This window comes from Phocoena sinus, chromosome 15 (genome assembly GCF_008692025.1).
Source record: "Phocoena sinus isolate mPhoSin1 chromosome 15, mPhoSin1.pri, whole genome shotgun sequence".
Lineage (NCBI taxonomy): Eukaryota > Metazoa > Chordata > Mammalia > Artiodactyla > Phocoenidae > Phocoena > Phocoena sinus.
In genome coordinates this window covers 16,598,216-16,610,878 of record NC_045777.1, presented here as the reverse complement: position 1 = coordinate 16,610,878, position 12,663 = coordinate 16,598,216, and the positions used below count along the sequence as shown (strand labels likewise).

General features: G+C 45.3%; 1 protein-coding gene across 7 annotated transcripts in view; it reads left to right on the top strand.

The window, feature by feature from the left end:
* The window catches only part of IFT52 (intraflagellar transport 52), a 35,366-nt gene extending 26,638 nt beyond the window's left edge, over window positions 1-8,728 (top strand). For 4 of the 7 annotated variants that reach the window (XM_032604518.1, XM_032604516.1, XM_032604519.1 and 1 more), the window contains 4 exons: window positions 566-653; window positions 1,664-1,772; window positions 3,872-4,017; window positions 5,837-6,115. In XM_032604518.1, the coding sequence (XP_032460409.1) occupies window positions 566-653; window positions 1,664-1,772; window positions 3,872-4,017; window positions 5,837-5,884 (391 nt within the window). In that variant the 3' untranslated portion in view covers window positions 5,885-6,115. Of the gene's footprint in view, window positions 1-565; window positions 654-1,663; window positions 1,773-3,871; window positions 4,018-5,836; window positions 6,116-8,533 lie in introns of those variants that run through there. The other 3 variants (XM_032604520.1, XM_032604521.1, XR_004345706.1) reach the window with 2 other exon arrangements.
* Window positions 8,729-12,663: the final 3,935 nt, after the last annotated feature.

Here is a 12,663-nt window from a genome sequence, read left to right as displayed (position 1 = left end):
GCATCTTGTCTTTTGTTTATTGTGTGTCTCTCTTCCGCTAGAATGTCAGTCCCACGAGGGCCTGCCTTGGTCTCTCTTCTCCCCTGCTGCCGTACTCCTGGCAGATAAAACTGCCTGGTACACAGTAGGTGTTCAGTAGATGTTTGTGGAGTGAATGAGCACACAGAAGTGCATATCCTGTGGATCTGTTCAGTCGCCAGAAGCAGACTTCAGATTTGACTCCTGTCTCTTGATGGTGAAAACAAATAAGGAAACACAGTGAGTTACAAGATTCACGGTGTCCAGTGGGTAAAAATTAAAAGCCTGTTTAGGAGAAGCCCGATAGGAAACTTGAATGAACTTTCCCTTTCAGTTCTCAATAAAGTCATGCCGTCTGTTGCAGTAGAGAAGATTCCTGAAAGGATCATTACATTACGTGTAACAATACATTTTGTGTGATTTTTATTTTTTTGCCAAAGTGCTGAGCCTCCTGATCGTTGGAGACGAGCACCGTGAGATCAGTTAGACATGCTTTGCATCAGCGTCTCATCTTGATTTCTGCTTTTTTATCTTCTTCTTAACACAGGGCTCACGAACAGCTAAACGTGAAACATGAACCTCTCCAGCTCATCCAACCTCAGTTTGAGACGCCGCTGCCAGCCCTTCAGCCAGCGGTCAGTGGGTGTGTGGGGGCCATCCTGCCGCGGAGCCCTGCTGTTTGCCCCTCCCTCACCAGCTGGCCTCGTGTGGGGCTGGCTTCCTCATGGGGTCATGTTTCTCTGGCTCAAACCATGCACAGAGACCAAACCTGTTAGTATCTACAGGGACTTCCATTTGGTGTAGTTCCCAACTGAGGAATCACGGGTGTGGACCTCTCTGGCTGTTAAACGTTTCCTGTCTTGTGGGGTTGAAGGGCATGTATGAGAACACCTGGCTGAAAAGGAGGAAGAGCTTTGTGCTAGAAAGCTTTGAGCTCTCCAGGCAACGGGCATTCAGATTCACAGCACAGTTCTAAGAGCCCAGGGGACAGTCATGTGTCTATAGGTTATTTTTCAACATTCCAGTCCAGCGTGAGCTCCACTTGCCTTCAAAATTGTCTTATCCCACCACATTCTGGAAGGTTATGAGCCAGTTGGCTTCACCTTGGTAACCTGAAAATTGGCCACAGCGGAAGTGTTTACAAAACAGGAAATGACAAATGCTACAGATGAGGCCTCTTGTTTTGAGTGATAGCTCAACATTTATCAGCACACCACTGCCTCATACCTGCACAAATTCTGGCTATAAGTTCAGCACTTTCTACATTAATCTACATCTGTTTCCCCAGTTTCTGTCCCTGAAGAACTCATCATCAGATGAGAAACGACTCATGCAATCAAGTGTTCAACACAAATTTGCACAAAATGCAAATAAGCCGGATAAGCCCCAAGCTGTGTGTCCTTGCATGAGTTGGTACATGCAAGGACGCTGGTACATCAGCTTGGCGAGTTTGGCGGCGTGCTTGGAGCTGGTTCTACTGGGTTGCTTGCACTGGGCCGCCGTCTTGCTTGCTGTGGCCTCATGGGTTAGGACGGAAGGTGGTGATGGGCGCTGGGCGGTTCTTCGTCTCATTTTCCTTACATCTTATCACCGTCAGTTATGGCTTTGGATGCGCTCTTTCATGAAAGACTTTATTGCCTTTTAGGTTTTCCCTCCTAGTTTCAGGGAATTATCACCCCCTCCGCTGGAGCTGTTTGACTTAGATGAGACGTTCTCCTCTGAGAAGGCCCGGCTTGCTCAGATCACCAATAAGTGTGAGTGTGGTCAAATTCTTGCTTGTTTTCTTTTGTGAGTTTTATTAAATTGTGAATTTCTGAGATTTGTCGTGAAAGAAAGCTTAGAGTTTGTTTAGGGAGAACAGAATATGAATGGAAGTATAAAAGCACAATTTTTGTTTATTTCATGTGAATGATGTGGCTTGTTTCCCTAGGGGTCAGTTAGCTCAGTGAGCTAGAACATGGTGCCAGGCAGAGGCCAGGGTCTCAGCTTTAATTCCTGTGTGTCTTTAGTTCTGACCTGTTGGGTGACCCCAGGATGAATTCTGACTCTGGCTGCCTCTTAGCAAACCTAGGCCATTGGTCACAGGAGCCGTTGAATAAAAAAATTCAGTCAGGGCCAAGAGAATTACAGAGACTTCAAATTGGAAGGGATTCTAGAGAGAGTCAAGTGTGCCCACCCTGACCCGTGGGTGAGGAAATGAGGCTCCGGGCCGCACAGCTGCAGGGTGAGTGGTGTTCCCGACTCTCAGCCCCGTGCTCCTCCTGACATGCCCTTCCTCCAGCACAGCAGGTGGGCCTGCACACATGGATTCGGAGACAGAAAATTGAGGCAGGGACCCCACTCCTGGGAATCTAACCTAGGGAGGTAAATGAAGGTACACAGATGACTACGACATTACTTATTAAAAAATAAAATTCAGTTGGGAATAGCCTTCGTGTTCACTCACAGGGAAATGGTGGTAAATTGCACCACATTCAATCAGTGGGACGATATGTAGTCATTATAAAAGAGGCTTACGAAGGCCAGGGGGTGACACTGAGATTCCTAAATGAAGAAAGCAAGATATAAAACTGCACTTAGAGTAGGATCCCAACTATGTGAACATCTGTATGTGCTCGAAGACCAGAAAGGAATGTGCAAAAATGAAAATAGTTCAATGTCAGACACCTTTACTGCATCTCTCTCCCATGCCAGGCATTGTGGTAGGTGCTAGGCAATCAGAAATTAGCAAGACCTAGTAATTAGTCCAGTGGGAATAATAGACCTGTGAAGGATCAGACCCTTTGACCATGCGTTTCTGTTTCTAGCGGTTTATCCTGCAGAAATCCTAGTAGAAATGCATAACAGAAGAGATAGAGATATTAATTGTAGCATTCAAAAAATAGACAACAACAGTCTAATAGTCTATCAGTAGGAGAATTGGTTTAAAAAAATATGAGACAAAGTGGAATATTATACATCTGTTAAAAGAAAGATGTGGAGCATAAGCTTTGACTGGAATGTCCATGTTACATCGTTAAATGATGACAGCAACTTACAGAACTATTATAGTTTGATCCCCTGTTTTTACACATATGTAGACATGTAGACATACATGGCAGTAATTACCTTAGGAAGTATTGGTGGGGGTAGAGCTAGAGTGAGAGAACACTTCTATCATAACTTTAAAAATGCAAATCAGAGGGGAAGAAAAGAAATTACAGTATAGTGTAAGTAGGGCAGTAATGGCTGTCCATCCTTGATACAGGACTGGGGATGGTTACACAGAGAATTATGGATGATTTTTTGTTTCTTTTATTTCCTTTCCTATAATATTGCTATAGTAAATGCTATTTAAAATACCCCTGGGACTTCCCTGGCAATACAGTGGTTAAGACTCCACGCTTCCACTGCTGGGGGCGCGGGTTTGATCCCTGGTCAGGGAACTGAGATCCTGCAAGCTGCGTGGTGTGGCCAAAAAAATTTTTTTTAATAAATAATATACATAAAATAAAATACGCATATGTCCTTCACATAATGATCCTTGCGGCAATCAGAGAATGGTACTTTGATTCCCCGCCGGTGGCTCCTGTTCTTTGTAATGTAGGAATGCCAGATCTGGTAATAGCGAGCCAGAACCTGGCTAGCTTTATTCTAATTAGGAGTGTCACACTTTTGTCCTAATTTACAAAAACAGCACATCAGAGATCTCTACAGTTTGTCACTGTTTAAGTCCTTTGGTCACATTACCCAAGGGAGAGGTGAGTGATCTTGAGAGATGTAGGAACCTGACAGGGATACCCAAACCACAGTAAGTCTGTACTTGGGGAAGGGCAGAGTCACGGGTGAACCTAACCGCCCCAGCTGTGCTTAGGTACTGAAGAAGACCTGGAATTCTACATCAGGAAGTGTGGTGACATCCTTGGAGTCACCAATAAACTACCAAAGGACCAGCAAGATGCCAAACATATCCTCGAGCACATCTTCTTCCAAGTGGTGGAATTCAAGAAATTGAACCAGGTACAGAACCCAGAAGGCCCACTCAAGTGGGAGTCCTTCCAGTGGTGATATCATCCATAAACTGGACTTCTCGTGTTCCATGCCATTCATTCTGCAGGCATTTCACTAGCTACTAGGTGAACAAAACAGATGATGTTCCCTGCACTTCTGGGACATATATCTAGCTGGAGGAGACAGTAAACAATAAACGTAATATATAAGTAAATCACATAGGATGCTAGGAGATGATAAGCGCTATTAAAAAGTAGAGCAGGGTCAGAGGGATCAGTGTGCTGAATGTGGTGATATTAAATAGGGTGGTCAGGATAGGCCACACTACAAAGCTGACATGGGAGCAAAGACTTGAAGGTGTTGAGGGAGTTGGCCATGGAGATAGCTGGGGGACAAGTGTCCCAGGCAGAGAGAAGACCTGTGCAGAGTCCCTAAGGCTGGGCTCTGCCTGGCTTGTTTGAGGGACAGCAGTAATGCCTGTGTGGCTGGAGATAACTGAACCAAGGATGGAGCAGCAGGACGTGAGGTCAGCACCTTATGTTAGAAATCATCTTGCCCAGGGCTGACGACCAAGAACTTAAAAATTATGCCTGGCCTTCATCTTGTGTATCCCTGGACAGGATTTCTAAAATTAAATGTCCAACCAAGGTTGGTAAATGGGCATTCATTTATATGAGAGAATAAGCTGGTTCCACTTTTATGGAGATATTTTTTATAATATCGTTCAGAAGCCCTAAATATATATATATATATATATATATATATATATATATATATATATATATATATACCTTTGACCCAGCAATTCTAATGCTTAGAATTTGTCTTAATAATATAATCCTGGGATTTCCCTGGTGGCCCAGTGGCTAAGACTCCACACTTCCACTGCAGGGGGCACAGATTCAATCCCTGGGCAGGGAACTAAGATCCTGCATGCCATGTGGCATGGCCAAAATATATATACATATTCCTGAATGTGTGCAGATTTACCAGTCAGGATGCTCAGTGAAGCACTGTTTTAACTGAAGAAAAACTTTCATCAGTAGGGAACAAGTACCTAGGGTGCATCCATAGGATTAAGAATGTTTAGAAGGATGTTTAAGGATTTAGGAAGACATTCATGATACAGTAAATGGGGTGGGGGGAAAGGACTATAAAACAGTATAAAGAGAATGTCCATCTTTCATACACACACACACACACACACACACACACACACGATTTTAGATGCTGAACAGAAAGACTGATTAGGATCTGAGCCACTATTGGCGGGGGCTGGCTCTGCTGTGTACTCATAATATATGCCTCGTATGTGCCGGCCTGGTGCTAGATGTCAGCGCTGTGGCGGTGAATGCTGTCGTTGCTGTCTGCCTGAGCTACGTGGAGCGAGACAGGAACATTTGGGCAATTAGAGTGCTCTGAGATCAGTACCAGGAAAGCAACTCAGAGGCAAGGTATTGGTATCCTTGCTCAGCACTGAAATGTGGGGTGGGGGCCAGGCAGATTCCCAGCAGTACTTACCTTGGTGGCAAGGCAGAGTCAGGCCCCTAAGGCCAAGGTAAGAAGTCTGGTGTGGTGTCTGCATCAGTACCTTCAAATGTATTTGCTCCCCATTCATCATGGTGGGTGGTGGGCTGTGGTCAAAGCCTTCTCCTGGTCGTGAAAACTTAATCCTCGGGCTGGATTTAGCCTTAAAGCCCAGAGATTAGCTGTGTGTCCCAATCAGTGATGATTTAGAATCTCTAATCAAAGTCCAAAACAACAAAGAGTTCACATTTCAGGTTTTGAACTGAAATTCTAAAATTCTCTGTCTTATTCCCTCATCCAGGAACATGATATTGATACAAGTGAAACGGCATTCCAGAACAATTTCTGAGGACCAAGCCTCTTCAAGCATTTTCTGCCTCCAGATTCTCTCTTTATAAACTCTTTTTGAATTGTCCCTCAATTCTTTATCAAAATTGTCTATACAGTCTTTCTTCTATGAGCTGTGGAAGGTCTTTGCATCTTCTGTAGTGCCCAGAGAGGGATAACATTTCTAACTTCTGTAAGGTATGTTCCATTTTTTAAATTAAATCTGTTTGAATCTGTATTTTTATAATTTATGCATCAGTCTTTCATTGAAGTCTTTTCTTTCGACTCCAGTTCTAGATTTGAGTCTCTTTTATCAGAAGCATAAATAACTCTCAAGCTTATGAATACTGTACAGCTTTTGGACTAGCTCAAAAGGATAGAAAACAAACTTAACCCACAGTCTGTTTGCCCCACTGTACCTAATGAAAAAGGTAAAATAGTTGATAGGTATCTTCTTTACATAGCTTACTCACTCCTTCATCTCCCAGCTGCACACAGGCACAACCATTTGGAGGCTGTTGCCTTCACCCACACTTTGTCCCTCTCCTCTGAGCTCCTGCCACTCAGTTCTATCATCGTTTTAGGTTATAATGCAGGGCAAAATGTGATCATCTGTCCCGAGGACAATGGGAGAGACTGTACCTGCTTGAATGGAGCAGTTGATGTGGAAATGCACAGCATTTGTGCATTGTGCAAATGTACTGGATACACTGAGAACCAGCTTTGGGGAAAGCCTGAAAGACAGATAGAAGATTGCAAAACCACTGCCAGTGTGTAAGGGGTATGGTGCAATGGGAATAGCTTAGCTGGTGGGTTCTGTAAAGATAGAACTTTGGAAGGAAGGCCCTTAGGGGGAGTGTCATATAACTCCAAGAGGAAGTAACGAGAGTTCGGATTTAAGATGCTGTTGTAGGAGAGGTGGCATTCTGAAATAGATTTGGTCTGGGCGTTAGAGGTCAGGTTGGCAAGATTTTGAGCCCGACTGCCTGGGACAGTGGTGGAGTTTTTGGAAGACGGGGATTCTGAAGCGTGAGCTGAGACACTGGCAATACGTGCAAGTGGTAATAACCAGTAAATAGCTAGAAATACCTAACTAAGGCTTAGGAAAGGTGTCCAGTCTCAAGACCTGAGTTGTTCACATGGAGTTGGATAATTGAAGCCAGGAAAATAGTCTGTCGAGGAATTAACATTTTTGGAATTTCATTTTTTGAAATTTGTATTGGAGTCTAGTTGCTTTACAGTGTTGTGTTAGTTTCTGCTGTACAGCCAAGTGAATACTTATACGTATACATATATCTCCTCTTTTTTAGATTTCCTTCCCATTTGGGTCACCACAGAGCATTCAGTAGAGTTCCCTGTGCTATATAGTAGGTTCTCATTAGTTATCTATTTTATACATTTTTGGAAATTTAAAACCTTGGGGAGAAAGGCTCAAGTCACATCCTGAATTTCAAATGATTTTTTCATGTTAAGGCTCTGTAGGCTTCCATTCTCTGACACTGAAGCCCTAGTGCAGGGCTTATTCAGAGTAGCCAAGCCAGAACACAGTGTTAGGGATGGGGGAGGCCACTTTGCTCAAAGGGCAGACCTGGGGGCCAGCTGAGAACAAGCAGCTGTGGAACAGCAGGGAGTGTCATGGAAATGTATTTGGAATACATTCCAAAAATGTGCTCAACAATTACCTCCCTTCCCATGTGCTCTTCTCTCACACTGTGGTTTTGGTTCTCCTGCCATTGAGAGGTGAGATCTCTGTTCCCTCCCTCTCAATCTGGCACTATGTTACTGACACTGTGACTTCTGAGGCTAGGTCATAAAAGGCTATACAGCTTCTGCCTGGTTCACTTGGGGCACTCGGAGCCTCCATACAAGTCTGCGGCCACCTGGATAGGCTACGTGGATATGCCACGTATAGATGTTCTGGCCAACAGCCAGAAGTCCCAACCTGTACGAGCATCACCTGCTAAACACGTGGTGAAGAGGACTCCAAACATGAAGTCACCCCTAGTCTGTTGAGTTGTCCTAGTTGAGTTCCCAGACATCATGGAGCAGAGACAAGCTGTCTCTGCTCTGACCTTCCTGAATTCCTGACCCACAGAATCTATGAACATAATAAAATGGCAGTTTTAAGCCATTAATTTGGAGTAAACTGTTATGCAGCAGTAGATAACAATTTTGTTATTGAGGTAACACTGGTGTATAACATTCTGTGTTTCATGTGTACATTTCTACTCCTCTGTTTCCTACAGTGTGCTCACCACCATAAATTTAGTTTCCATCTGTCACCACAGTTGATCCCTTTTATCCATTTTGCCCTCCCCCCTGCCTCTTCCCCTCTGGTAACCACTACTCTGTTCTTTGTATCTACGTGTTCATACCTACAATTTTATTTTTTATCTTTTTATAAATTTACTTATTTTATTTATTTTTGGCTGCGTTGGGTCTTCATTGCTGCGCGTGGGCTTTTAGTTGCAGCGAGCGAGGGCTGCTCTTTATTGCGGTGCACGGGCTTCTCATTGCAGTGGTTTCTCTTGTTGCAAAGCATGGGCTCTAGGTGCGCGGGCTTCAGTAGTGGCACACGGGCTCAGTAGTTGTGGCTCGCAGGCTTAGTTGCTCCGCGGCATGTAGCATCTTCCTGGACCAGGGCTCAAATCCGTGTCCGCTTCATTGGCAGGCGGATTCTTAACCACTGCGCCACCAGAGAAGTCCCATACCTACAATTTTAGAAGGAACTTTTTGGATCTGAATCTAATCCAACTTCCCTTTCCAACTGGGACACAGAGGACTAGGGAAACCTAGGTCCAGAGGAGCACTGCCTGCCTGCTAACCTGGATCTTCTCCCCCCACACTACTGACTCGAGAAGGTTCCTCAGAGGAAGCAAGGCCTGTCCTGCCATGCATCAGCTGCCTTTTCCCCTTCGTCTATGGGTGACTGTGGCAAGGATGTGTTTTTCCCCAACTTCTTATGAAAAACTTGAACCATACAGAAAAGCGGTAAGAATAGTACAATAAACACCAGTACCCACCACCTACTTTCAAAAGTTAACATATTGCCATGTATACTTGATGTGTGTATAATTTTTCTTACTGAACATCTGAAATTAAACTTCAGACATTATAATACTTTACCCCTTAATATACATCAGTGTATAACTACAACACACCATTATCATACCTAATATTTAATATTTATTCAGATGTCTCCCAACTGTCCCCAAAATGTTTTATAGATGTTTTTTCAAGCCAGGATCCAGTCAAGTTTCACATATTGGATTTGTCTCTTCAGTTTCTTTAAATCCAATACACAGTCTCCCTACCTCTTTCTTTGGTTCCTTTTCTTTTTTAAATGACATTGACTTTTTGAAGAGACTAAATTTATCTGATGTCTATTAACTTGTCCCTTTATCTCCTTTATTTCCTGCATACTGGAAGTTAGACATAAAAGGCTAGCTTTGAATTAAACCTTTTTGGCAAGAATATTTCATAGGTGATGCTATGTATAATGTCAGATTGGTCCAGTATTAGTGAAGTTAAGTCTAAACAATTGGTTAAGATAACGAGCAGGGCTGTTTTTAAATTCAAACATGAGCCCTTTATCCCAGATGCTGTTCACCTATGTGCACATACTTTTTCTGGCACATAAACCACTTGAGATGAAAAAGTTAACTGACTTGAACAAGTGTTTCAACTTCACTCTTTAAAAAAAAACACACACACATACACACAAAACAACAATAAAGTGGTAGTACCAGTCCTAGCAGGTAGCAGCGGAAAAAAAAATTGTTGGAGACTTTGTTGAACTCAAAAAAATCTCTCATCAGAGGAATGTTGGTATCAAAACGAAGAGGAAGGGGCTTCCCTGGTGGTGCAGTGGTTAAGAATCCTCCTGCCAATGCAAGGGACACGGGTTCGAGCCCTGGCACTGGAAGATCCCACATGCCGTGAAGCAACTAAGCCCGTGTGCCACAACTACTGAGCCCACGTGCCACAACTACTGAAGGCTGCGCACCTAGAGCCCGTGCTCTGCAACAAGAGAAGCCACGACAATGAGAAGCCTCCACTCACCACAACTAGAGAAAGCCCACGCTCAGCAATGAAGACCCAACACAGCCATAAATAAATAAATAAACTTATTTATTTATTTATTTAAAAGAAAAACGAAGAGGAGGGACTTCCCTGGTGACCCAGTGGTAGAGAATCCACCTTGCAATGCAGGGTACGCAAGTTCGATCCCTGGCCTGGGGAACTAAGATCCCACATGCCGCGGGGCAACTAAGCCCACGGGCCACAACTACTGAGCTCTCACACCTCAACTAGAGAGTCCGCGTGCCACAAACTACAGAGCCCACGCTCTCTGGAGCCTGCACGCCACAACTAGAGAGAGAAAACCCGCACTTCCCAACTAGAACGAAGCCTGCGGGCCGCAACGAAGAGCCAGTGTGCCACAACTAAGACCCTATACAGCCAAAAATAAATAACAAGTAAATAAATATTAAAAGAAAAAAAAAAAGGGCTTCCCTGGTGGCGCAGTGGTTGAGAGTCCGCCTGCCGATGCAGGGGACGCGGGTTCGTGCCCCGGTCCAGGAAGATCCCACATGCCGCTGAGCAGCTGGGCCTGTGAGCCATGGCCGCTGAGCCTGCGCGCCCGGAGCCTGTGCTCCGCAACGGGAGAGGCCACAACAGTGAGAGGCCCGCGTGCCACAAAAAAAAAAAAAAACAAAAAGCGAAGAGGTGATAACATAATGAGAGAGATGTATGGGTGACAAAGGGTCTCTCCTCCCGCAACAGCACGGAGGAAAACTTGAAGTATCTTATGATAGATCATAGATCCATTGTGTGGCTTTTGCTAAGTTACTTCTTATTCATAAAATCGTATGTGAGACGTTTTCAAACTCTCCCGTAAAAGGTCCTAGAGCGCTACGTATGCCTTAAGGAAATTTAAATTTTAATTAAAAAAATTTTAGGTAATACGTAAGCACGGGACTGAAGGATGTTGAAAGAGAATTTCACCCTCTTTAGCCATTCAGTTCCTCTTTCTGCAACCAATGTTATTAATTTCTTCCGCTGCCTTCAAGAGACAGGAAGAAATACATACTTTAAAAAGAGTAATAAATCTTGCTTATACCAAATTTTAACACGAAGCCCACTAATGATTCATCCTAGGGTTGCGCTCCTGCAGCTCACAATGCGAGAGAGAAATTAACCTCGTAAGAGTTGCTGACGGTGACAAATAGCGTGAAGGAAACTTGCAGTGTCAGGGGCTTGTGCAGGGCTTGCTGAGCCACACGGCGAGTCAGGGACGGCTCGAGGTTGAAGGGGGTCAACCGGGCTCCGGGCCGTGACCGCCATAGTGTCGGAGGCCGGCGACGTACCTGCCCTGCTCCCTCTCCTCCCCCGGGCCTTTCACCCGTCCTCTCACGATCAGGCTCCCAGGGAGTATGGCTCAGAGGGTGCGGGGCCGGCGGGGGTCACCGGGCGAGACCGCGTCGCGGGGAAAGTCTGCTGGAGCTCCACAGCCCAGCAGCCGGGATCCAACCTAACCCCAAGCCCGCGCCCTATAGTGACGTCAGGCGGTGCGACTCCCGCGATGCCTCGCGCGGAGCCGGAGCCGGAGCGCACGCCTGGAAGTGGGCCGGCTCTGGGCGGAGGCGTGGGCCCCGCGGTCAGACAGCCTGGGATCTTCAGCCTTTATTCACTAGTTGGACCCCTCGAAACAGGTCACGTCTCTTGTCCCTGCTCACTGTGGGCGGCGAGAGACTGCCAGGTGGACTCCAAGGCCTGATTTTCCCTCTCCATCTTCACAGGTGGGTGATGTTACCTTCAAGTGCGGCCGCGGGGCCTGGCCGGGCTGGGCAGTGCAGATGGTTTCCACCCGCCTCTGGACTAGGCCTTGGTGTCCGTCGTTCGTTCCCTCCCTGAATTTGTGCCCTAACTCCTTAATCCGCGACTCCTTCCAGCTTGATTGCTGAACTGCAAGTGGCCATGTTACAAAAGGAAGAACTAAATGTTTGTGAAAGCTGATGCCCCAGAAGGCCCAGGATAAGAAGTCAGAGGTGTGGGCTGGACGTGGTGTGTGTATTAAAGCAGTCCAGGATCCTGGCTCTTCTCATGGAGTCTCATGCCCCTCATCAGGAATGCAAGAGATTTGCATTAGTCAATTCCCCGATTGACCAGGAATGGAACCCGTGCCCCATGAAGTGGGAGTGCGGAGTCCTAACCACTGGACCGCCAGGGAATTCCCAGAAGGTTTCTAAGAGACCAAATTCTCACCCTTTGCGATTGCATAAATGACACACAGCTGGGGCGGGCATGAGTCTGGACAAGCCCACGCAGGGTTGATTGCCCTGTTCTGTGGTCAATGACCCCACACTTCTCCCAGTGATTGAAGAGGGACCCCTAGAGTCATGCAAATGGAACATATCCATCACTCCCCCAAAACGTCCTCGTGTCCCTTTGTCATCCCTTCTCTACAACCATTGTCACTTTAGATTGGTTCTGTCACTAGATTGGTTTGCAATTTCTGGAGTCGTGTAAATGGAATCACAAAGTGTGTACTCTTTGTCTTCTTTCAGCCTAATTATTTTGAGATTCACATTGTATAAGTAATTCCTTTTTATTGTCAGAGTGCATATATTTGTTTTATATCTATAATTTGTTTATCCAGTTGCCTGTTGATGGACATTTGGGGTGTTTCCAGTTAGGGGCTATTACAAATAAAAGTATGTAAAAGGCTCTGTGTGGACATGTGCATTCATTTTTCTTGGCTCCATATGGCTGGGTCATATGGTAGGTGTATATGTTTTT